The sequence below is a fragment of the Camellia sinensis genome, chromosome 5 (genome assembly GCF_055761805.1).
Source record: "Camellia sinensis isolate YWXY chromosome 5, ASM5576180v1, whole genome shotgun sequence".
Classification (NCBI taxonomy): domain Eukaryota; kingdom Viridiplantae; phylum Streptophyta; class Magnoliopsida; order Ericales; family Theaceae; genus Camellia; species Camellia sinensis.
Window position 1 is genome coordinate 40,923,777 of NC_138965.1, and position 26,401 is coordinate 40,950,177.

General features: G+C 36.0%; 1 protein-coding gene and 1 long non-coding RNA gene across 4 annotated transcripts; one reads left to right on the forward strand and one right to left on the reverse strand.

Annotated features, from left to right (window-relative positions):
* The first annotated feature begins 4,021 nt into the window (after positions 1–4,021).
* LOC114295084 (disease resistance protein RUN1-like) lies at positions 4,022–25,666 on the forward strand. Of its 3 annotated transcripts, none has more exons than XM_082868689.1 (6): positions 4,022–4,298; positions 5,328–5,771; positions 22,181–23,282; positions 23,389–23,838; positions 23,945–24,865; positions 24,933–25,666. In XM_082868689.1, exons 2-6 carry the CDS (start codon positions 5,344–5,346, stop codon positions 25,602–25,604), a joined length of 3,573 nt encoding a protein of 1,190 aa, XP_082724815.1. In that variant the 5' UTR covers positions 4,022–4,298; positions 5,328–5,343; the 3' UTR covers positions 25,605–25,666. The 3 variants fall into 3 exon arrangements, with proteins under 3 accessions (XP_082724815.1, XP_082724813.1, XP_082724814.1); XM_082868687.1 differs by having other exon boundaries at positions 4,038–4,298; positions 5,221–5,771; XM_082868688.1 differs by having other exon boundaries at positions 4,046–4,298; positions 5,387–5,771.
* LOC145790587 (uncharacterized) lies at positions 17,356–20,944 on the reverse strand. Its single transcript, XR_014329418.1, has 2 exons — positions 20,049–20,944; positions 17,356–17,654 (listed from the first exon to the last, which is right to left on the reverse strand). It is a non-coding gene; the product is annotated as an uncharacterized LOC145790587 (long non-coding RNA).
* Positions 25,667–26,401: the final 735 nt, after the last annotated feature.

A 26,401-nucleotide genomic window follows, 5' to 3' on the forward strand; every position in this document is an offset into this window, starting at 1 on the left:
AGTTTGCATTTGTCCAGACCTTGGAGTAGGATATTAGAAACCAAGTCGAGACGGGTTTCCATTGAAGGGGAAAGAAACCACAACATCTAGACACCACTTAAGAACTGCAATTCCCACAACACTGTTAATACTAAGCGGTTTGGGTGAGAAAGCTTAACTTGATTTAACATGTTTATTTAGTTTTTTTTTAAATTTTTTTTCTCTCTATGTTTTTGGGTTTCTGTTTGTTTTTCTTTTTGGGTCGTCTTTGTGTGTGCTTGTTCGTTTTTTGTCTTGTTTAGTTATAAAAAAATTTTAAAAAATACAAAAAGATTTTCTTAGTGTGGTTTTGCAAGCTTGAAATTTTTGAGAAGTTCTTGGTGCATATTGGAATTGATGAGAATATCTATTACATGTTAATATGTGTGTGCTTTCTATGGTCATTACTCATTTCGGAGTGTGTACTTTGATTAGTATGTCTCATTCTGTACACACTCTTGGATTAGCAAATATCGGACTCTTCCGCATGAGTGATCAAATTTCTCTATGGACTTCTAACATGGTGTCTTTTGCATTTCTAGAATAACTTACCTATACTAGCACATCATGGGTGATGTTGAGTCTCTTAACCACCTTCTATCTTTTTGCATCTCTACAGCTTTCCCCTCAATTCTTTGTAGTCAAGGCATGCGGAAAAGGCTACCTCATAGTCACCTACCGGGCTATCCTTATTTTATCCATGCTTCTCTGGTTCGGTTTCCACACTCTTGAGCGTGAAAGCCGTCAATGAGTGTGCAAAAGAAAGAAAGAAAATTCAAAAAAAAAATAAAATTGATTCATTGATTGAGGGGGAGCCTCTGCATTTACTCAACGAATACTCCTTGATTCCTAATAGTTTGACTTTCCTAAGTTGTGTTTAGATTCTCTTGCCAGAGGTCCAACTATCAAATCACTACTAGGATTTGAATCTAGTGTTTTTCGAACTCCAAGAGCTATACACACACTTTTATCATAAGATCTATGCTTTTCACAGGTTGCATCACATTTTTTCAAGAGGAATCTTCTAGAGGTTGTGCATTTTGTGTTTTCAAGTAATTGTGTTTCTTGCATAATCTTGTGTATTTTAAGGTACAAATTTGAAATTCATTACTTGCTCCACCATATTATTTTTGTCTTTCTCTTTTTGTTCATTGTTTTCGGTGTTTGTGGTTGCTTTTAGTGAGGGGAGTTTGGTTAATCATTGCTAGGGTTTTTTTAGCATGAACCTACATTAATTGGTTTGGTAAGGGAGATTGGTATTAGTTGGTTTGCATGCTGTTATACACTGCTTAGTTATTGCTTACTTCATGCATGCTATTGATAATTACATCATCTTATCCTTGCTTGTGTGGTTTATGCTCTTGCTTTAGTTGATTCAGCTTCCTTTGACAATTCATGACAAAAAAAGGGGAGGATTTTGAGTGTTTTTGCATGTTTCTTAAAAATTTCATCTACTCATGCTGTGCTACATGTTCTTAAAGTCTCCAATTTTCATCTATTCATATTTCCATCTCATGCTTCAAGATAATCTTGTCATATGTCTATTGCTTTTTCATATACTCTTGTGGCACTAATAGTTGTTTTGCAGATCATGACCTTGAGAAAGAAATTTGTTTTTGTTGGCTGTAATGGGTTGGGGTGATTAGGATTTTATTTGTTAGGTGTGTTTTGTCATGGAATTGCCAAATGGGGAGATTGTTAAGTTATTCTTATTAACAATCACATTTGACAAAACTCATTTCAATTGTAATTTTATTCATTTTTTTTTTTTATTTTAGTGAGGCTATAAGTAGTTAGATGTGAATCCAACTCAAATTGTGCCTATGTTGAAGAGTTTGTGATCTTAGATCTTTCATGTTTGCCACTTCACTGACTAAGTACGGGGATCGAGCTATTCAGTCAGCTCTCAGGGGTCTATGGGGCAGCACCCCATGGCGAGTCCGAAGCAGAGCCCAGGCAGGGTTGAGGGGCAGTGCCTCCAAAGCAAAAAGCAAAATTGCAATTGAAGTTGTTTAACCGCTAGAGCGGTCATTTGTGTGCTCGAGCGAAGAAAAAGATCATCCAGTACTTTGGCAGAGCATCTAAACTTTTGGGAAGAAAATTTTACCGCTCGAGCGGTCAGCCTATATGTTTCACGCCACCTTTAGTCACATTGCTCGAGCGGTAAAATGTGCGCTCAAGCGGTCTGCGCGATCCTGTTTTCTATAAAGTGCATTGTTCGCTGTTTTTAGGGTTTGAGCCATCCAGATTTTCAAAGAAGAAGAAAAAACAAAGTGTTTTCTATTAGAGGGTGTTTCATACGAGTTTGCTTGGTGTATGGAAGGTGATCGATTGATCAACGAACTACAAGCTGTCAAATATCTAGGGTTGTTCTTATTCTTTTGTTCAAAAAGAGAGAAGCGTTCTTTGGTGGACTCCGGGGAACTTAAGCCAGAAGCTTTGATGGATTCTGGAGTGGCTTATTGTCGTGGATTCGACATCAACGATGTGGATTCAACGTTGGGCAAGAGAATTCTGAGATGAAGACGGTGGTGGAAGAGACACATTGTGATTGGTTCAATTCGGGTGTGGATTCGCTAGATAATTGAAGGTACACTTGTGTAATTCTTTTTTGTCTTCTTAATGGATTATTTTGTGAGTTTGGCTTGTGATTTTTATTTATTTTTTTATCACAATTGGAGGCACTCCAATTATGATTTTTCCATGTTAAATCGTTGTGTCGATTTGTTTTTGATTTTTTGATTGTGATTGTTATTTACCGTTTAAAAATGATACATAATCACAAATCAATATCTCGAAGGTTTTAGATTTTTTAAAATAAATAAAAATACTGATTTTATGGTCGAAAATATATTTTTGATATTTAATTTTATCAAATTAATTTCTATTTTTAAAAAAAATTAAAAATCAAACCAAATAAAGTGTGAGATTTCTATATTAATTTTGGTTCATATTACATGCAAAGGTTTATGTAAAGGAGAGGTAATATTTTATTGAATTTAGGTGGTGGATGGTTGAATGATTAAAATTGCAGCTCATATTTTTTAAGTGACATTTTTTAATAAATCTCTCTTTATTTATTTATGCTATATTTAGTTTAAATTATTTTTTTGTATTTCAATAAGTTATATGAGTGACTTAATTACTAAAATATCTCTAATAATAATAGGGTGAAGCATGCATTAATGTTATATTGATAGTGAATGTTTAATAATGTGAACATTCACATTATCAATATAAACATTTACACAATTAAATTTATTTAATGTAAATGTTCACATCACCAAGTTGCCAAGAGTTCAAAAAATATTTGTAAGGGTAAAATTATCCGTAAAGTACCTTAAATATGATAATTAGGATTTGATGGACCAATTGTCCAAAATATGACTCATTAGAATACCAGTACTTGAAAGAAAATTTTCTAATAAATTTCCCACCAACGATTTTTTGTTTTGTTTTGTTTTTTTTTTTTAATGAATAATTCTATATATACTAACAATCTTATTAAAAAACATATTAAAAATACAAATGGTTAAATGCGATTGGTTGTTAAAAAAAAGTAATATTTAAACTTTCAATGATTTTTGGACATGAATACTTTTAGTAGGATTGCTAATAAAATTTTAAGTAGATGTAGCATTATATTTTATTCTTGTTAAAATAGGGGGAGAGGGGGGATAGAGAAGTGTGTGCATTAATAGTAAGTAAATTTGGCTTTTAAAATCGAACATGATAGGCAAAAATTTTCATCAATTATAATAGGATAAATTATATTAATATCTCTTAAATTTTTTAAAAAATATAAATAATAATTTTTTAAAAAATATAAATAATAATTTTTATAATTTTAATATAATTATATTGATAATTCTTATAATATGATTAAAATAATTAAATATAATTATATTGATCATTCTTATAATATGATTAAAATAATTAAATTAATATAAAAATATAAAAATAAACAAAATAAATGATACATTTCAATGGGACAGTATCATTTTTTTTTTTATAAAACTCTCACGCAAACTTTGTGGTCTTGGTCAATTGTTCTTTGTGACCTTTTCACTTTGAGACTTTCCCAGTCTGTAACTCATTCAGAACCTGTTTGTTTGTCTTCCCCTCTCACGCACACTTTTTCGATCTTGTTTTCCTCTTTTATATTTCTTCTCTTCTGTGATTATGCATTTGTTTTTGTTATCAAATAATTGTTAAAATCTTGGTGGAAGTGATGAGTCCAATACTAGTCTGGAGGGATCTTTCATCTTCAAATTATTCAGGTAAAGCATTTCTACTCCATCTCTCCCTCCCTCCCTCTCTCTCTCTCTCTCTCTCTCTCTCTCACACACACACACACACACACACACACACACACACACCCTTGTTTAGGATGTTGTGTGTATTTATGAGCAATACTTGTGTTCCTAATTAAGGTCAAAATATTAACTTCATAAGCAGAGCCTTACTTGATCTATGGTCTCGATTGTTTTTTTTGGGGGGCAAATTACACCACTAATAGTTGCTGTAATTTCAATTGGCTCAATTTTGATCCTAAATTTTTGCCTTGTCTCAAATTGGTTCAATTGATTCTAATTATTACTATTTTTTATAAAAACATGTGCATATAAGTGTTATACTTTTATTGACAAAATTGTACCAAACTGAGCTAAAATCTAAAATTAAGGTCAAAATTGAGTCAGTTGAAACTATAGGTGCCAAAATGACACAAGCAACAAAATATAGGGACTACCAGTATAATTTTTCATTTTTGTTTTTTGTGTGTTTATTTATTTATTTTTTGGGTGTGATTAATTGTGTTTTCACATACTCCCCAGGACCCACCTCGTGTGAAATCCATAAAATCATTTGTTATTTCACAGTTGAAAAATGCTTGGGAGCACTAATTAGTGCTCCCACTAATTAGGTGGCAGTGGGTCCCGCCATTAATGATGTGATGTTTTGATCTTGGAGTTGTATTTTTTTTTTTTTTTTTTTTTTTTTTTTTTACTTTTTTAATGCATTAGTGCTATTAGTGGTGATGTTTTTAGTGGGATGAATCATTGTTGTTCACAGTTTCTTTGTAGCTTTTGGTCTCTATTTTGAACTTGATTGACTTTGATTTGACCAAAATTTCAGTACTTCATTAGATTTGTTTATCCATTATTGACATATATATAAAATATCTTATGCACATACATACAGGTTGTTAATTCTCATATAGTAGAGCTTTGATCAATGGCCACTACAAAAGTCAAAGAAGCCTCCTCATCAATGTTTCGATGTTATTACCACGTTTTCTTGAGTTTCAGGGGTGAAGATACCCGCATGACCTTTACCGATCATCTTTATACAGCTTTAGTTCATGCAGGAATTCACACGTTTAGAGACGATGACGAACTTGAGAGAGGAGAAGAAATTGATTTAAACCTACATAGGGCAATTGAGGAATCGAGGATTTCAATAATTGTTTTGTCAAAAGACTATGCATCTTCGGGATGGTGTCTTAATGAACTTGTGAAGATACTTGAACGGAAGAGAACTGTCGATCACATAATATTGCCGGTGTTCTACCATGTTGATCCATCACATGTCAAGAAGCAAACGGGGAGTTTTGCAGAAGCATTTGCAAAACATAAAGAGGAATTGAAGGTAGAGAACAATGAAAGAAAACAAAAGGGGCTCGCGAAGGTAGAGAGGTGGAGGGCGGCTCTTAGAGAAGTTGCAGATTTGCCAGGGATGGTCTTAAAAGATGGGTAATTTTCTCTAATTCATTTGAGGCACCATTCTGATTGATCATATAGATGATATTCCTTTATTATGTTAGTGTCCTTAGATGCTTATTTCTTAATTGGAAAATTTCCCACCCTAGTCCATATTTCTTAATTGGAAAATTTTAAAACTTGGTAGAAAAGACATGATTAATATTTTCTATGATCACTTTGAACTTTCCCAAAACTTTTTTTACAAACTCTGTTTATATTAGTAACAGTTAAAAAATATCAGTTCAAAAATAGAAAGTTAATTTAATAGTAATAAAATAATTTTGAGTGTGTAAAACAATTGGCAAAAGTTTGCATTAAATAAACATTTCATATGTTAATTTAACATTACACATTTTTTAAGGCAAAAATAAAATAAATTAATTAATTAATTAAATGATAGAGGAATACAAAGCTCCCAGATTTTGGAGCTAATCTCCCATAATCAAGAAAACAAATGGACAGCCCCTTTACCAGTAAGAAAACAGAAAGACATCAGCTATGCTGCTAGAAAGAACAAGCAAAATATACTTAATCCCCAAACACCTATTACAACTTTGAATTTCTAAACCTTTCAGTGCATGAAATGATTTACCCCTTATAAGCTTTTGAATCAGCACAAGCTCTCAGTTCTCGCTCCAATTTGGAGCATTATGCGCTAGCCATGAACTCCATAATGTTGCACTGTGGGCTCCTAAAGTATGCACTCAGTGCCACTATGGTTTCTAATGTTTTGATTATGCGATTAGGTCTTTCAAGTTTTTAATTTGATTTTAACTATTATCAATTATTAACACCATTTAAATTACAAACAAAATTCAATTTCTAAGGACAACTACGGAATTTAAAAAAATATCCCTCTTCCCTTTGTTTGGTTCCCGCTTTCTCTCTTCCTTACCATCAACCTCCACAAAACTCCATGTCATCCTTTCCTACCATCGAACCCCTCTCCTTTGCCCCTTGCACCTTCCCTCTCCACCACCCCACTTCATAGTGTTTCCCCCTCCCCTAGCCCCACCATAAATGATCGCTCTCCCCACATGGTGTTATCACTATCCAACACCACCATCACTGCCATGATATCATCACCGAAGAACTATCACCGCCGAAGAACTATCACCGCATTCCATGCCCACCCACCATCTTCACCTACCATACAATTTCCCCATAATTGACTAAAGCTCAATTCTCAAACCTACTGCCAGACATAATAGTTATATGTATGTATATTTGTGTATGTATATATATATATATATATGCATACAGAACCACCCTTGTCTTAAACCCACTGCCACCATCTGTCACCGACTAGTTCCAAAACTTTCTCATGAAATACATCTAGCCTTCATCTCTACCTATGTAGCACGGACACAAACATGTGATATAACAAGGACATGACACGGACACGGACACGCTGACGCGTTAATTTTCAAAAAATGAGGGACACGACACGCTAAGGACACGTTAAAAATATATATTTATTTTTAAGATATACTTCATATATATAAATAATTTTTTAAATTATGATAAAAAAATATAATTTAATGTTAACTAAAATTTAAATATTACAAAATTACCCACACTCACGTGGTGCACAATGATCAATATAAAAAATATATATATAAATATACATATTTTGAAATAGCTATTTTGACCATTTAATTAGTTGGTGGATGCTAGCTGTTTTGACCCTTTGACTAGTAGGTGAAAAGGTGAGCTTTATTCCCTGGTATGGAGCAGCTTTCATGAGCATTAACCCTTTTCTTGGAAGACAATGTAAACAAACATTGGTTACAGTAGGAACAAAAGAAAGCTTGGTCTTGTCTCTCTTTCTTTTCTCTATATTGCAGCAGGATGCTTTCTTCTCTCTCTCTCTCTCATCCCTGTGTTGCAGATGGATCTCGTAGAAGCATTGGTTTCACCGCAGTAGAAATTTGTTTTTTTCTCTCTCTCTTATCCCTGTGTCGCAGATGGATCTCGTCTCAAGCATGTCTCTGAACAGAGACCATGGAGCTTCGATTCGGGGACTTCTTTTTCTTCTCTCTCTCCTCTCTCTTTGAGGCTAGGGTTTTGAAAAGCTTCAGGCGTGTCTCAAATGTGTTGGAGTGTTCGGACGTGTCTGAGATGAAAAAAAAAAGAAAAAAGAAATAAAAGAGGACACGTTAGACGGCGTGTCGAACATGTGTCTATTGCGTATCGGTGTCCAACACGTGTCGGACTCTGATATGCAGCCTTGGGAAGCGTGTCGGTGCTTCATAGATCTCTGCATCTCCACATCCTGAAACTTTCCAAGCTCCTTGACCTTTGAAACCACCTCACACAGAGAAAAATAGTGATCGGGTGGCGACAAATCCGCCATCAAAACATGCAAATACATATTTTATATAAATTGAGAAAGAGAAGTTCCAGTAGTGGTTGAGGATTGGGCGATTGAGTGGGAATAGGCTTGTGGGAGGGAGTTGTAGGAGAAGACAAAAATAAGATAGGAAAGAGGTTGCTATAAAGAAGAGAGAAGAAAGTGGGAGTAGAAAAGCCGAAGGACAAAACCGTCATTTTACCTAAAATCAAAGGTTTTTGTTATCAATTTTGATGGAAGTTAATAATTGGACTATTTAAAATTAAATTAAAAACTTGGATTAAAAAAGCACAATCATAACATTGGGGACAAAAGTGGTGTTGAGTGCATACTTTAGAGACCAATAGTGTATGTGTAGCTAAGTCATTGGAGAAGATATAATTGAAGTGTTGCTATGAGCCCAGCCTTCTCCAAGGCATCTTTCTAGCTGTCCCCAAAGAGAGAGTCCTACAACTCCAACACCTACTTCTTATACTCCTCTCTAGCCTCGTAGTCAGTCTACGAAGCGGTCCCCTCGACAACTCGAAGCTTTTCCATCTTCAAATATGCTTCTTCTAGCTTATTCTCAGAAGACTTTGCCTTCTCTTCGGCACTAGCTAGTACCTTCTTCGTAGCTACATTTACCTTAGTGAGTACCCAATTGATCGTCTCAACTTTGCTCAATTGCTAGAGGAGGTGGTGACTCTTCTTGAAAACCCAAACAACCTCCAACCTTTCCAGCCTATGCATGACCACATACATTTGTTGCATTATTAGCAAAAATAATTGAGCTAACATGAGACAAGTGTAAAATCATATCAAACAACTGATTGCCGAACAAAGGGAAAGGAACTTACCACAACAACATTCTAGATTACCGATTTAAAAAGCAAGGGATTGGTCTGACCTTGATACTTCTCCACATCAAGGGGAAGAAGCAGTGAGTGGCCAATGGCATAGGGGAGCTGAGGACACTGCCCCCCAAATCCACTAGACGTTCCCTATATGTCAACTTAGGGCACCAAGGAGGATACTTCACTACATGAATAGGGGCTGAAAAAGCTATAGCGGCCATCTTTTGTTTCTGTTGCAGAGGCCACTGAGGAGACTAATCGTCAATAGGCTGTTCACGGGTCGGATCGGATCGGTTTTTTCCATCACCGACAATCGAATTGACAACATCGGTTTGGAGAAAATATAAACCAAACTCATCCAACTGTTGCTTTGAAACCGGCGTCTTTGGGTTGCAGAAAAAACAGCCGGGCTTCGATTGGTGGTGCAACACTAGCATCTTCCTTAATTCAACAGAATCATAAGAGAAGGGAAAGGGGGGTTCGAGAGTTCTTGGGAAGAAGATTAGAGACGGGAGAGAGAAGGGGATGGGGTTTCAAGAAAGGATAATCAAAGATGGAGAGGAGAGGGTTTAGGGAGAAGGCGATCGAAGGAGGAATGAGAAGATAAGGGGTTGGGGGGATAGAGGACAAAGTGAGAGACAAAAGAGTAACCACCATCTCTGCCGTTGCAATATCTCTGCCATGAGCTCAACGTACCACCGCCATCTCATATACAATATTTATATCTATATATATATTTTTTAACAGAATGCACACAAAAAAAGGAGATACGGATGATAGGGGAGAGAAAGAGTTTCTTTGGACCAAAGTAGAGAGATGGGAAAAAGTTTATTTGAAATATTGAGAGAAGAGAGAGTTATTGATAAGAGTAAAGAGGTGATGAAAAGTCAAAGAGAATAATTAGAGAGAGAGAGTTAGCCACCAAAAGCAAAGAGAGTGAGAGAGTTGTAACGTAATAATGAGAGAGAGGCGAAAAAAAGGAGTTATTTTTTGAAACAAATAAAGAGGAGTTATTGACAAGAGTGAAAGGAGATGAAAGGTCTAATCTAACAGAAATAATGAGAGAGGAAGAGAGAGAGAAAGAGACAAAGACTTTGAATAATGGAACGGACTACTACTGGAACTTTCTAATCAAAGAGAAATGCATTAAATGTGAGGAGGCGAACGGTCAAAACTATTTACTATTTTAATTGATAAATTTTCATAGTTGGTCGGATTTAATTTGGATTAAAACTTTTGAATTTGATGACCGAACCGAGACTCGACTTTTTGCCTTATTTACACCCGTATCCGACCGAAGTATGTAGCAAAATCGACCACATAACGGCTGGTCGGCCCGGGTCAGTCGGGTTGACCAGGTCGGACACATTTACGAACAGCCCTAATCGCCAACTTCCACCACCTATTGTTCGGTGGGAGTAGGGGTATGAGATGGTAGAGGGGTTTGCACAAGCGGAGCGGGCAGGTCAGATGGTTGAGCAGATGCTAGGGATGGTTTTCTGCCCCCAATAAAGTTTGTGATATTGAGCAGTCTCTTTTGTTTTGCCATCTTTTTCTTCTACCTTTGGGAGCTTAGATGTGTGAGTACTTGACATGGCAGTGGGGATAGTAGTTGGAGGAACAACAACCGTGATGGAGTCTCATCGCCCGGGTGGGTGATTCCTCTTTTGATGTGGCATTTCCACATTTATTTCGTGTCGCTCTCTCATAATGCATAGATTGCCTCTTTAGCTTGTTCTAGTTTGGCTCTAATCTCATGGAACTCCAATTTCATAAGAAAACGTAATGATCAGGTGACCCTTGAGGTTACATCTTTGTTATATTTGCTTGATGGGGGTGGAGTCTCATTGCTTCCAAATGTGTGTAATAAACGGGTTTGGTTCATTAATTCTTTTTAGAGTTTTTTCATGCAAATCCTTCTTTCATAAGATCATTGATAAGCCCAACGTTCCTTCTATTCACAAAAAAATCTAGAAAGCAACAGTGCCACTCTAAGTGAACATATTTTTGTGTCTTTTGCTCGTTGAAGAATCATGGCCAGTGACATATTTCAGAAAAGGAGGGCTAATAGTTGTCTCCGTCCTCAATGGTGTATCATGTGTGGGAGGAGTGGGGAATCTTTGGACCATTTATTTTTGCACTGTCAAGTGGCTTTGAATCTTTGGTATAGGTTCAATAGTTTGGTTGATACTCTTTGGGTGGTGCCAGGCGCTTGTGTTCAATTGATTTTTAAATGATTCAAAGGTAAAAGGAGAGGGTTGTGGTTTTGTGTGGTTTTCACAATCTTTTGGGTTATTTGGTTGGATATGAATGCGAGGAATTTTGAGGACAAGTTCGGAAACTTGGAATCAATGTGGGATAGTGTGCTAGTTGGCATCATTTTGGACCTCCATTTCGCTGGCATTTGAAGGGATCCCATGATTTTTGATTTCTAGTGATTGGAGACTATTGAAAATGGGAAGAAAATAATTCTGCCAGGATATGGCTGAATTCTTCGGGATCTCACGGCTGTAAATATTTAGATTTAGTCAATACTATAGAATAGAAAAGTTTATATTAGAATCATAATTAGTAGCTAATCAGTCCCTAATTTTATGCCTTGTATCTCCTATAAATAGAGGTGTTGTGTACATTGTTTAAAATATGAGAATAAGAAATATTATTCTTTCTAGCTTTCATGGTATCAGAGCTAGGGACTTATTCTCTGACCCTTCTGAGTTAATCTTAGAACTTGCTAGCCGTCCTTCACCATGTCAGAAACCACATCCGAATCCACTGTTACTGCTTCACCGAAAAACATTGAGAAACATGCCTCCAACACTGATTCTCACTCGGTGCAAATCACCAGGATTAAACTCAATGGTGATAATTTCCTACGTTGGTCTCAATCAATCCGGATGTACATTCGGGGTTGAGGAAAGATCGGATACTTGACATGAGAGAAGGCACCAGCAAAAGAGGACTCGGCTTATGCTACCTAGGATGCTGAAAGCTCCATGGTCATGACATGGTTAGTGAATTCCATGGAAGAAGACATCGGCTCCGACTATATGTGTTATCCAACAGCCGAAGAACTCTGGGATAATATCACCCAGATGTATTCGGATTTGGGAAATTAGTCCCAAATATATGAGTTGACAATTAAACTTGGTGAAATTTGTCAAGGAGAGGACAGTGTCACTAAGTACTTCAATTCTCTGAAAAGGCTGTGGCAAGATTTGGACATGTTCAATGATTATGAGTGGAAGTCAACAGAGGACTGCAATCACAACAGAAAGATGGTGGAGGATCACCGTATCTACACATTCCTTTCCGGCTTAAACATCAAATTTGGTGAAGTCAAAGGAAGAATAATTAGCCATCAACCTCTGCCTCCTATTGGTGATGTCTTTGCTAAAGTTAGGAGAGAAGAAAGCCGCAAGAATGTGATGCTTGGGAAAAAGGGAGTTGCTGCACCTGTGGAAAACTCAGCCATGATTGCATCGGATGCAAGTGCAAACAATGTTTTTAAACCACGGCAGAATAAAAAATCTCGAGTATGGTGTGATTATTGCAAAAAACCACGCCATACTTGGGAAAACTGCTGGAAGATTCATGGGAAGCCTGCAACTTGGAAGAGAGGCAAATCAAGTGACAGACCAATTCATGCATCCTCCTATGCCAACGAGGTTGAAGCAAGTTTGTTCAGTAAGGAGCAGATGGATCATCTTCTTAAAGTTCTAAAATCCAATTCTTTATCCAGCACTCCTAGTGGTTCTCTTGCATAGACAGGTAGCAATCCTTATCCTCTATCTTGTAGTCAAAATTCTGTCTCTTGGATCATTGATTTGGGGGCATCTGATCACATGACTTCTTTCTCTTCTTTATTCAATAATTATTTATCTTGTTTTGAAAGTGAAAGAGTTAGGATTGCTGATGGCAGTTTCTCACCCATTGTAGGAAAGGGTCAAATAAAAATTTCATAAAATATTACTCTTCACTCCATCCTTCATGTTCCTAAACTAGCCTGCAATTTGTTGTCTGTCAGTAAATTATCCAAAAACTCTCACTGTCGTGTTGTTTTCTTTGACTCTCATTGTGAATTTTAGGACCAGAACTTGGGAAGGATGATTGGCAATGGTTTTTACTACTTTGATGATGACATATCCAGCAATAAAACAACTCAAGGCTATGGTTGTAGTATTAGTTCAATTTCGGCTTGCGAGCAAATAATGCTTTGGCATTTTAGAGTAGGACATCCCAATTTTCCATATCTTAAACATTTTGTTTCCTAACTTGTTTAAAAATTTGGATTGTTCGTCTTTTCAATGTAAAAGTTGTTATTTATCTAAAAGCCATCGAACTACTTATCTTACAAAACCCTACCGTGCCTCTAAACCATTCTACTTAATTCATAGTGATGTGTGGGGTCCCTTCAAGGTTACCACCATGACTGGTGTAAAGTGGTTTGTAACTTTTATAGATGATCACAATCGACTTTGCTGGGTTTATTTGATGAAAGACAAATCTGAAGTAAAAAACGTGTTTCAAGATTTTTACAAAAATGGTTGACAATCAATTTCATTCAAAAATCAGTATTTTTCGATCTGATAATGGAAAAGAGTATTTCAATGAATATCTAGGGAATTTTTTAAGGGAAAAAAGGTATTTTTCATCAATCTACATGTCGTGACACTCCTCAACAAAATGGTATTGCTGAAACAAAAAATAAGCATTTACTGGAAGTAGCTCGAGCTATAATGTTCTCTATGTATGTTCCCAAATATCTATGGGGAGATGCCATTTTGACAGCCTCTTATTTAATTAACAGAATGCCTATCCGGGTTTTGCAATATGTCACACCCCTAGAATATTTCAAAAAAACCTTTCCTAATTGCAGAATTAAATCAGATTTGCCTTCAAAATTTTTTGGTTGTACTGTTTTCGTTCACATACCCAACCAATTTCGATCCAAACTTGATTCTAGAGCAGAAAAATGTGTTTTCATCGGGTATGCTCCAAACAAAAGAGGCTACAAGTGTTATAATCCTCAAACAAAAAAAATTCAGGTGACTATGGATGTCTCCTTTCTTGAAACTCCATCCTTTTTTACCAAAAATTCTCTTCAGGGGGAGAAAGAGAGAAAGAAAGAAAATTTTTGGCAGACAACTTCCAATCCCTTACCAAATCCTATTCTGTCATCTCCATCCCTTGTTTTTGAAAAACAAGCACAGAAACAAGGTGTTCAAGATATGGAGAACAAAGGAAATCCCAGTCCAACTTCTCAAAATATAGAAGGCTCACAAGCAGGGAGAGAAATTCTACAATTGGAACAAACTGTTCCCGAACCTGAGTTTTTTGTTTATGCTCGGAAAAATACTCAAAGAAAAAGTAAAGACCAACCACTCTGCTACAAAGTCAATTAGAATCTCTTGGAAAAGGTCCCTCGAGTAGTTTAGGTAATCCTAATATGGTTCCTACTTCATCTGTCTCTACTTCATCTCCATTTCCTTCAGCGGTTTTATCTAATGTTATGCCCACAGATTGTGATCTTCCTATAGCCATTAGAAAAGGAGTTCAAAAATGTACCCAACATTCCATTGCGAAATATTTATCCTATGATAAACTTTCCAATAGTCGTAGAGAATTTACTTCAAAAATATCTAACCTGTTTGTTCCTAGAACTATTAAGGAAGCCTTGGACGATCCTAATTGGAACTCAGCAGTTATGGAAGAGATGAATGCTCTGGAAAAGAACGGTACTTGGAAGTTAGTGAATTTGCCTAAGGACAAAAAGACAGTAGGGTGCAAATGGGTATTTATAGTGAAGTGCAAAGCTAATGGTAGCGTGGAAAGATATAAGGTGAAACTCGTGGTAAAAGGGTTTACACAAACCCTCGGGATTGACTACTAAGAAACCTTTGCTCCGGTTGCCAAGATGAACTCAATTTAGGTTTTACTGTCACTAGCTGTTAATTACAGTTGGCCTCTACATCTACATCAATTAGATGTAAAAAATGCCTCGTTAAATAAAAATCTAGAAGAGTATATGAACCTAGCTCTAGGTTTTGAGAAGAAGTTTGGTGCAGATAAAGTTTGCAAATTAAACAAGTCTCTATACAGCCTCAAACAATCCCCAAGGGCGTGGTTTGAATGCTTTGGGAAGGTTGTAAAAAACCTTGGATACAGTCAAAGCGAAGCAGACCATACTATGTTCTATAAACACTCAAGAGAAGGTAAAGTAGCTATCTTGATTGTTTATGTAGATGACATAATTCTAACAGTAATGATAGTGCCGAATTGGAAAAATTAAAGAAGGGACTTGCTAAAGATTTTGAGATAAAGGACCTGGGAGCACTAAAATACTTTATTGGAATGGAGTTCGCTAGATCTAAGGAGGGCATTTTTGTCACTTAGCGTAAGTACACACCTGACTTGCTCAAAGAAACAGGCTTGCTCGGATGTAAAGCTGCTGAAACACCAATCGAGCCTAACTTGAAGCTACAACATGCTAGAATTGAAAACGTGGTGAATATAGACCAGTTTCAAAGACTTGTTGGAAGATTGATCTACTTATCTCATACACGTCCCGACATAGCATTCGCAGTAAGCAGAGTAAGCCAATTCATGCATTCACCAGGATAGGAGCACTTTGAAGTAGCATTCAGGATCCTAAGGTATCTAAAAGAAACTCCTGGTAAAGGTTTGATATTTAAAAAACAAGGACATCTTCAAGTGGAAGTATATACAGATGCGGATTGGGCTGGAAGCATCACTGACCGGAAATCTACCTCAAGCTATTGTACCTTCGGTGGAGGAAATTTGGTTACTTGGCGGACTAAAAAACATAATGTAGTGGCTAGAAGTAGTGTTGAAGCTGAATTTAGATGAGTGGATCAAGAGCTTACTGGAAGACTTAAAAATTCCAAGAATATCACCAATGGAAGTGTATTGTGACAACAAGGCAGCAATTGCAATTGCTCATAATCCTATTCTTCACGACAGAACTAAGCATGTGGAAGTCGACAAGCACTTTATCAAAGAAAAGATTGAGAAGGGATTGATCTGCATGTCTTATATACCCACTGCGGAGCAGATTCCAGATGTTCTTACGAAGGGACTACACAACAGGCAGTTCGACCACCTAATCAGCAAGCTAGCCATGGAAGACATATTCAAGCCAGCTTGAGGGGGAGTGTTGGAAATGGGAAGAAAATAATTCTGCCAGGATATGGCTGAATTCTTTGGGATATCACAGCTGTAAATATTTAGATTTAGTCAATACTATAGAGTAGGAAAGTTTATATTGAGAATCAGAATTAGTAGCTAATTAGTAGCTAATCAGTCCTCAAAATCAGTAGCTAATCAATTCCTAATTTTGTGCCTTGTATCTCCTATAAATAGAGGTGTTGTGTACATTGTTTAAAATATGAGAATGAGAAATATTATTCTTTCTAGCTTTCATATTTGTGATGTATATTTCATTTTTTCCTGTTTGACTTCTTGTTTTTGTTGATTGTCATTTCGAGAGACTCCTAGTTAAAAAAAATATATATATAGCAACTGCAATGGCAGTGTTCAGAGCAGCTCTCAACTAGGCTTCATAAGGTGTATCGGCGAATGTTGGGATGCAGTAGACTGGATTGTAATTGAGAAGGATGTGAGAAGCTCATTTAGGTGCTTGGATATTCCAAATGTTGTTTAGATTATCGATCTGGACACTCCTCGGTAGCAGCGATGTAGGTTTGTCAGGTATCTGCACAACAGAACACCAAAAATCTATGCATATTCGAAGGAAAACAAAAATCAATTCTACAAAAAGAAAAGTGAAGACGTGGATTGTTGTAATAGCATGGGTGTAAAACTCGTACTCCTAGTTGTTGGATAGAATGGTCTATGTCAAGTATTTTGCTGGAGGTTTGGTCAATTGTTTGCAGTTAGATTGTTTGGGTGTAAGGTAGAACTTGTCCTGACACAGTTAACTGGCATTATAGAATAGCATAAGCCTGTCAACAGGTCGGATTGGCCAAGATCTGATCCGATTCGACTAACCATTAATTTGAATCCGAATATGAAAAATCTGATTACGCATCATCCGATCTGATCCATTTTAAATGGATATTTGATCTGTACAATCTGATCCGTACTGATCCGATCTTTTTTTTTCCTTCTTCTTCTTCTTTTCCCTCCTGCGTTTAGCCAGCCATATAAAGTTAATAAAATACCAATTATAAAAAATAAAAATAAAAATTTGTTCATAACATCAAATTTTGAATACTTTACTACTCATAAGTTTATACAAAACTATTTTTTTAAGTATCTAACACATTCAATGCTTTTTTTGGAAAAGAAAAATGCTAAATCATTCAATATCTAACTTATAAAAAATAATGCACCTAATAGCCAAAATAAAACAGTAAACACTTCAATATCTAACTCATTCAAAGCTAAATCATGAAACTTAATATTTTTTCCGCTGTCTAGCTCATTCAATGCTAAACCATGGCAACCATAGACCAAAAAAAAAAAAAGTTATAATAGTTGAGAATTGATTTATACATTTATAACCACATTTCACCACAAAAACAAAATAAAGTAATTAATGACAAATTATCCATAAACTTCTCCTAAGTTAATTGTCTTAGACTTTCTTTGTATGCATTTAACTGACTCCTCCATCTCTTTCTCCGTCAACAACATTATGAAGTCCTGCAAAATTGAAATAGTAAATAGTTCAATTGAACTTGGGTTCAAGGACAAAACAAAAACAAACCCTTTTAATTCCAATGAGATGACAATAAAAAAAAAAAAGGGTGTGTAGATAACTTCTATCACGATGCAAATGACATATCAAGTGATTCAATCCATCTGTTTTTCTCAATTCCACTCATATAGATATTTCCAGGCTTCAACCCAATTAACTCCAGATTCTGTTAGTTAAAATTCATTCCTAATAGTCATAGAAAAAAAGAGAGATCAGTTTCACCATTCTTCAAATCTCATCTCAATTAATTCTAACTAAGCAAACAATAAACTTTACTATTGCTGTGAAGCTTCACTACAAAAACATAATAGATGCGTTGTGAGCCACTAGGACAATTCTGAAAACCATAAAAAAATATCCAAGGACGTTCACAGATAATTGAGGAATGACCAATTATAAGCTATATGTGACTATGTTCTGAATTATCATTATAATCATCTGAGTTAAATGAAGCCATATCCTACTATTAGGAAGTGGGTGATGGCCATCCAAACAAAATAGGCAAACTAATTCTATTGAAGGCCAAATCAATGTGGAAAAAAAAAAAAACCCTTCTCCCCCCCCCCCCCCCCCTTCCCCTTCCTCAAAATTCTTTCTTTGGGTGAGCAATGAAAAGCATAACCAAACTATGGAACCATCATATCCACAACAATCATTGTCAATACAAGTATGATGATTGTTGAACTCCATAAACTACAGTTGAAATAGCAAGAGCAGAACAAAATTAATAATTTTTTGAAAAGCACTTTATTTAGGAAGCAAAAGGAAAGCCCAGAAGAGGGAAGAAATATACCGACCTACATGTGACAATTAAGCAAACAACAAAAACTGCACCTTTTAAAGAATCAAACAGACTTGATCAATGCTTTTAAAAGGTGGGCAGAACTATAACCTGACAAATGCACATCTGTAGCATTAACTTGGGTTTCATCATGGTTGATTAGGAGTGATAAACGAACCAAACAACTCAAGCTCGACTCGTGTTTGGCTCGTTATTAGCTCGGTTCGTTAAATAAACAAGCCAAGCTTGAATACATTTTAGAGCTCATTAAAGTTTTCAAACCAAGCTTGAACAGTTAATTGCTCATTCAGCTCTGTTCAATAAGCCTAAAATTATATAAAATATCAAACTGCTTGAGCTCGGCTCGATAAAAGTTCGTTTGAGATTGGTTCGAAAGTTTAACGAACCAAGCTCGGACAAATTTTAAAGCTTGTTAAAGTTATTAAACTAAGCTTGGATAGTTAACTGTTCGGCTCATTCGGTTCATTTATCACCCCTATGGTTGATAGCCACTTATGAAATGGTCAAAACTGAAATTCATTTGATATCAAGCCACTTGCGGGTTTTCAAGTTCACATGGCTTGAAATTCATTTGATAACAAGCCATGTTTAAGATGTATATGTATATGTGTGTGTGTGTGAGAGAGAGAGAGAGAGAGAGCAACTCCTCAAAGTATTGCTCCACTTCTGATTTTTGTTAGGCGTAAATGTTAGAAGCACGTTTCTGGACATACCACTTATGAAAACCAGCCAAACTTTTTTGTTTCGAAGAACCGGCAAGCATTTGACTACCACTTGAGCTGCTATTTTCAGAAACAAGTGCGACGGAACTCATGGAATCAGAAGAATCACTCTTATACTCATAAAAGGGATCAACAAAACCATTACGGAACCTCTGAATATGCTTATTAGCATTAGCACCATAAATAAGCCCAAAGCAGTATTCCACCAAGTCTAGCTTGTAACAGAAAACAAGCATATATTTCAAGTTACTCAATTGGGTTTTTTCCCCATCAAACCAATCTGAATCTAAAGACAAAAACAGAATCATGCAGATCTTACAAACACAAAAATAGACTTAGTTGACATGAACAAACAGCCTGAAAATTCATGGGCTTTTTAGGTTTATGTACAATGATTGAAACTAGAAAAAGATCCAACACAAAAATAACAAGAAAAAAACCAAATTCATCTAGCTTTTTTCACGTAAAAAATCCTCAAATAAAGCTAATGTAGACTAATATGAAACCAATTATGTTACAGAGCTCGTTACTGGGAGCCTTAAAATGTCCTAGAGCCATGGTGCAATCGACAAATCAAATTCCAACAAAAATCACAATGAACAAACCCACTTAACAAATTGATCAAACACACAAAAACTGATCAAATCCACTCAACAATAATCACAAGCAACAAAACTCACTTTAAATTTATCATAACTATAGCAAACCCACTTGAGAACAATCAATATAAAGCCAAACCCATTTCATTGAAACTAAAACCTAGTTAAACACACACCCTAATATTGGGGAAAGCAATGGAATTCACAGAAAATTACCGACTCTGAAAAATAGACAGATGTTTGATGTCTAACTCTGAAAGTTGCACTTGCTTCAAAGTCTCCGAAATTCGAGTCACAATCGAAGATGGTGATTTGATGATGGTCAAACTCAAAGAATTGCGGATGATAGACGTCGCAAATGATGATGATGATTCAATGATGAGCAACAAAATCATAGATGATGATAATGGTGATTCGATGAGTCGATCTCCAAAGAAATCTCTGATGGTGATTCGATGAATCGATCTCTGGAGAAATCGCATGAGAGAGACAAGTGTTTTGATCTTTCTAGGGCAATTGTTCTACTTCTTAAATGGGATGTAATATCGGATTCGGGTACATAAACGGACTGGAATTGATTTATCTGAATCTGGTCCATTAAATTCGGATCTGGCAGATTCGGGTTACACGGATTATCAGATCCAGATTTCCGCAAACAAATTGGATTAGACAGGTTGGATCCGAATCAAACTCAATCCGTTGCCAGGCCTAGAATAGCAACACTCAAGTTCGTGGAGGTCGAGCTAAAGACCAAGCAATCGATTTAGCTTGACCATACCTATAATGATTCGATAACTATTGGGAGTCAACTACATTGGATTCAAGTTCCAATGGCAGAGGCACTCTCAAAGAAGTGGATGATGATGGAGCCTAACATTGGCCTCTATAACAGCAACTAATGGGACAGTATGAAGTCAGGACCCTCAATCTTGAAGTCGACATGACTGTTCAAGCTGACATTGGCATCAGGGGGAATCTAATACAATTTAGCAGTGGTCATTGACTCCAGCATGTACTATAAATGCCCTATTTTTCGGAAAATGCCCTATTTTTCGGAGAATAAAGAAACAATGGACAAATTAGATAATACAAAAAAAAAAAAAATGATAAAATAGAAGAGATCGAGAACTTATAAAATGGAACATCTAAACTAAAGGAGTTACTTTAAGGGATAGACAACGACAGATGCAAGAGGTATGCAGCTTGAAGCAGAGTGACAATGGTGGACGGAAAGAGTGAAAAAGCCCGAAGGTGCAAAGAGTAAAGGTGAAGAATATGAAGTAAGAAATAGAAGTTTAAATGCAGAAAAAGTAGAAAGAGAAAAGGGTAATATTGGTGTCGCCTGAAGTGCATTGTACCCTATACATGTCCTTCCATGATGGACAGGCATGACGATGCGCAACCAATAACAGGATGATACATCATCAATGCAGCAGGATCGTCAAAAATAAGGAGACTGAAGCCCAACATTATCTAACACCTTTATAGCTATAAAGATGCTCTTTAGAGAATGACAGGCAATTGATAAATTTATGAGAATGTGTTTTCAAATATATTGTTTGTTGTTGACAACTTTCTGCCACAGACATTGCTTTTACCGTTGAAATGCACACTCATCGCTCCATTTTTAAGACTCTTCGTATTTGTTCATCTACATTTTGTTGTTATTTACTATTGTTACATGTGTAAAACAATTCCATGAAACGTGGGGGTTCTTTTGATTTTGCTATAAAGTATCTTGGTAAGCTTAATTTATGGATGTGTGTAAGTGTGTTAAAGAAGTACCAATATTTGACACATACTCAACACAAGTACAACTCCTCTATAAAACTACCTGTGTTTCATATATCACATTGCTAGGATTGTGCATCCCCGTTAGGAGAAATCCAACTGAATGCTGCTGTGTGATAATAACAAAAATAGTTTAAATACACATAGGGAATGCAATGAATAACAAAAAAGTCAAGGGATAGGTTGATAAAGTTTAAAAATGTAAATAGCGTTATGATTGTGAAAATTATGAACTTCTTGTCTTAAAGTTGATCATTCAAGTGGGAGTTGGAATTCTGGTGAACGTCATTGGATTTTCTGTTGATTTTCTTTCTTTTGAATACATATCATGTTGCATTAACTATGTAAATTGCGTCCATTTGAGCATAATGGCCAGGATTAACTATGTAAATTGCAACCAACATTTATTTCATTTTGTTTACACTCAAAGTGGTAATGGCCAATTTAAGCATTGTGAAATTTGTTTGAATTTGTCTCATGTATGTTTGAATTCTTATTTGATTTGAACTAATGATCTGTCAATTATGTGTTGCTTTCATTTTTGTTGTTGGCCATAGGCATGAGGCAAGGTTTATTCAGCAAATCATCAAGGAGATTGCAAATAAATTGCATAGAACAATCTTTAGTCTGCCCCCCTACCAAATTGGAATTGATTCTCGTGTAGAAGAAATTAATTCTTGGTTACAAGATGGATCAGCAGATGTTGGCATTGTGACAATATGTGGGATGGGTGGAATAGGGAAGACAACGATTGCCAAAATAGTTTATAATCTGAATTTTGACAGATTTGAAGCTAGTAGTTTTCTAGCAAATATTAGAGAAATATCAGAACAACACAATGGCTTGGTTTGTTTGCAAAGAAGACTGCTTCAGGATATTTTGAAGGGGAAACAAAAAAAAATTTGTAGTGTCCATGAAGGTATTGTTAGGATTAAAGATGCACTATGTTGTAAAAGAGTTTTGCTTGTTCTTGATGATGTGGATCAAGTGGACCAATTAAATGCAGTGCTCGTAATGCAAGATTGGTTTTATCCAGGAAGTAAAATTATCATAACTACTAGGCGTGAGCACTTGATGAAGGCACAAAAACTGTACAAGTTGCATAAGGTCAAGGAATTAAATGACGATGAATCACTTGAGCTCTTCAGTTGGCACACCTTTCGACAAAACCACCCCATTGAAGGTTACGAGGAGCACTCAAAAAGAGTTGTGAGCTACTGCAGAGGGTTGCCTTTAGCCCTTCAAGTTTTGGGTTCTTCTTTATTTCAAAGAAATTTAGATGTATGGGAAAGTGCATTAAAGAAATTGAAAGCGATTCCTGATAGCCAAATCCTTACAAAACTTAAAATAAGTTTTGATTCTTTGCAAGATGACCATGACAGAAATTTGTTCTTAGATGTTGCTTGTTTCTTTGTGGAAAAAGACAAAGATTTCACAATTACAGTGCTAGATGGATGTGATTTCTACACTGAAGTAGGGATTGACAACCTCATTGATAGATGCCTGTTAATAATTGATCAAAAGAACAAGCTGATGATGCATCAATTGCTTCAAGATATGGCACGAGAAATTGTACGACAAGAATCAACTGAAGAACCTGAGAAAAGGAGCAGACTATGGCATCATAAGGATGCATTCAATGTATTAATTGAAAAAACTGTAAGAATTGTGCTATTTCATGTCTATTTGTATACGTTTTTTGCCCATGTGCACACATATCTAGCCTTTTTTTTTCCTGAATTTTTTTATTATTATTTATAATCAGGGGACAGAAACAGTTGAAGGCCTCATCCTCAACATGAACGGGTTTAACGAAGAGGAGCCATCCAGGAGGGTAAATAATTCAAAAAGACATCATTCTGAATATTTTCATGGCAACTCATCATTCCTTTATAAAGGCAGTTCATCATCATCAAAGCGACGTCGTCTAAGCTTCTCTTGGCTCTCCACGAATTCTTCCTCAACAGAATCATTTCCAACATCTAAAGAAGTAAATATACACACTGATGCATTTTCAAGAATGCAGAGACTGAGAATACTCCAGCTCTATAATGTATGGCTTACTGGATACTATGAAGAATTTCCTAAGAAGTTAAGATGGCTTTGTTGGCATGGGTTCCCTTTAAAATCTATACCCAATGATTTTTCTTTGGAGAGCTTGGTTGCACTTGATATGAGCTATAGCAACCTGGAACGAGTTTGGAATGGAACAAAGGTTTGACAATAATTTTATTATTTTGTTTTTGTTTTTGATTGTTTTTAATGTCTTGGGGATTGGTATGACTATCCATATAAACTAATTTCCTATTTTTTGGTGTTAGTTGCTCAGATTATTAAAAATCCTCGATCTTAGTCATTCTCATTGCCTCACCAATACACCTGACTTCTCAGAACTGCCTAATCTTGAGAGATTGTTTTTTAAAGATTGCATAAATTTGATTGAGGTTCATGGATCCATTGGAGAATTAGGCAGACTTGTTTTGTTAAATCTAGAAAACTGCAAAAACCTTAAGAAGCTTCCACACAATATTGGTCACTTAAAATCCCTTGAAAAACTCTTTCTCTCTGGTTGCTCAAAGCTGAATGAGTTGCCTACAGAGCTGGGCAAGATGGAATCTTTGAAGGTGCTTGAGGCAGATGAAACTGCCATACATCAGTCACTCTCTATCATTGGTGAGGAAAAATCATGGGGTTCAGTGTTGCGGTCATGGATGTTGACACCAAGAAAGAGTCCTACATCCATTAGATTTTCATTGGCTTCTTTGTCACGCTCATTAGTAAGCTTAAGTCTTGAAGATTGCAATCTGTCAGACGATGCTATTCCAAAGGATCTTGGTGGCCTATCCTTGCTGCAGCACTTGGATCTAAATAAAAACCCCATTTGTAATCTACCAGATAGTATCAGGGGCCTTACTGCACTCCAGAAACTTGAGCTAGCACATTGCACAAAACTCCATTCACTTCCGGAGCTTCCAATGAGTTTAAATAACTTAAATATACATAAATGCAGTTCGTTGGAAATGGTAACAAATCTTCCAAACCTGTTGAGATCACTGGTACTGGCGATAACTTCTTGTGACAGCCTAGTTGAGATTCAGGGATTATTCAAGCTAGTACCCATAAAGAACATTAATGCAGAGATGTTCAATAATATGGGTTGGTTCAACTTGGAAGCAATGGGAAAGGTCGAGGTGACTTTATTCAATGTCATGACAATAAGAACAGTGAAAGTTCCCCTTCAGGTGCTTCTTCTTCTTCTTCTTCTTCTTCTTCTTCTTAAATCCTAATGATATGATTTCCGTGGTGCAGGGACTTTATGAATTTATTATATTCAACACTTTTCTTCCTGGAAATGAGGTTCCAAGCTGGTTCAGCAATAAGAGCACGGGATCCTCAATTTGTTTGAATGTGCCTTCACTTTCTAATCTCAAAATCCGAGGCTTGAATGTATGTGTTGTGTATGAGCAAACATATGCAAAATCTGATGACCGAAGAAATGAGTACTGGGATAATATTTTTATTAGAACCAGCAATAAGACCAAGGCTTTTAAGTGGATCTATAGTCCCACTTTTGTGGGACTTCCAAAAGACAATGAACATATGATATGGTTAAGCCATTGGAAGATCGGAAATCAATTGGAAGGTGGCGATGAAGTGGATGTTACAGTGTTTTTGTGGGCTTATATGAAGCTAAAAGAGTTTGGCATTCAAGTTGTGTATGAGCAAGAAGAGAACAATACACAGCAGGGAGACTTGTATCCTTCTTTTCATAATGTTGTCAACGAAGATCTGTCGGCATATCAAGTCAGCACAGGCATGTACTTCCTCTGCCATCATGATTTTGACATCTATCAAGACTGCTCAAAAAGTGGTGGCTGGACTTCCAAAGGCTGGTATGACTTCTTATTTGGTGACTCTGTAACGACTGCACTGTGTAAATATTTCAATAATATTTCGGGTGACTACCCTCTTGATTCATAATTAAAATATAGAGACACCAGAACTATAAATATAGAGTTCTTATGCCATTCAGTTTACATCAATTTCACAGAATCTCTTATTCATCTTCTACATAATGTTCCTATATTATTTTCTTGGGCAAATATATGCTTTTCACTCCTATAGTTTGACTCAAATTTTATTTAATTTGCTCACTATTGTTTCAATTTAAACAATTTGGTCCCTACATTTTAAATCTAGTTTCAATTTGGTTCTTTCATCCAAATATGTGCACCTTGGGAGACTAACACTGTTACAAAATTGTTAATTTTAACGTTGGAAGGACCAAATTGACATTGGATTTAAAGTGTAGGGACAAAATTATTTAAATTAAAATAATAGGGATCAAAGTCAAATTTAGGTCAAATTATAAGTGTGAAAAGTATAATTTTTATTTTCTTCCATTCTCTGTGATATTATGGCACTTGAGAAAGGCTTGGCATCCTATCGTGTTATGTGTCAAACATATTTTTGAGATTTGAATTGTATTTTGGAGCGGTATTTGTTCACTAGTATACCTGCACAAAGAGAGGCAAATACGACTTTAGGATACGAGAATTTTTTCATTGAACCATGGGTATCATTTTCTAAACCATACATGTATAAAGGCACAAGAATTGTTTGGTGCTTTGTCAAAATAAAGTCTCAATCGGTTTCTTTTTGGTTTTCTATTCAAATCTTTTACTTTGTTTCATTGAACCACGGGCCTTCATTGATTCAATCTGATTTTATAAGTTATAGTGGTTTTGATTTTATTTTGAACCTTACTTAAGATTGCA

What these genes read in the sequence shown, in the direction of transcription:
- LOC114295084 (XM_082868687.1), top strand. Translation starts at nt 5,254, where the DNA reads ATGGCCACTACAAAAGTCAAAGAAGCCTCCTCATCAATGTTTCGATGT. An exon ending in GGGATGGTCTTAAAAGATGG is followed by an intron (nt 5,772 to 22,180) that starts GTAATTTTCTCT and finishes TGTTGGCCATAG; the next exon opens with GCATGAGGCAAGGTTTATTC. An exon ending in CAGTGAAAGTTCCCCTTCAG is followed by an intron (nt 24,866 to 24,932) that starts GTGCTTCTTCTT and finishes TCCGTGGTGCAG; the next exon opens with GGACTTTATGAATTTATTAT.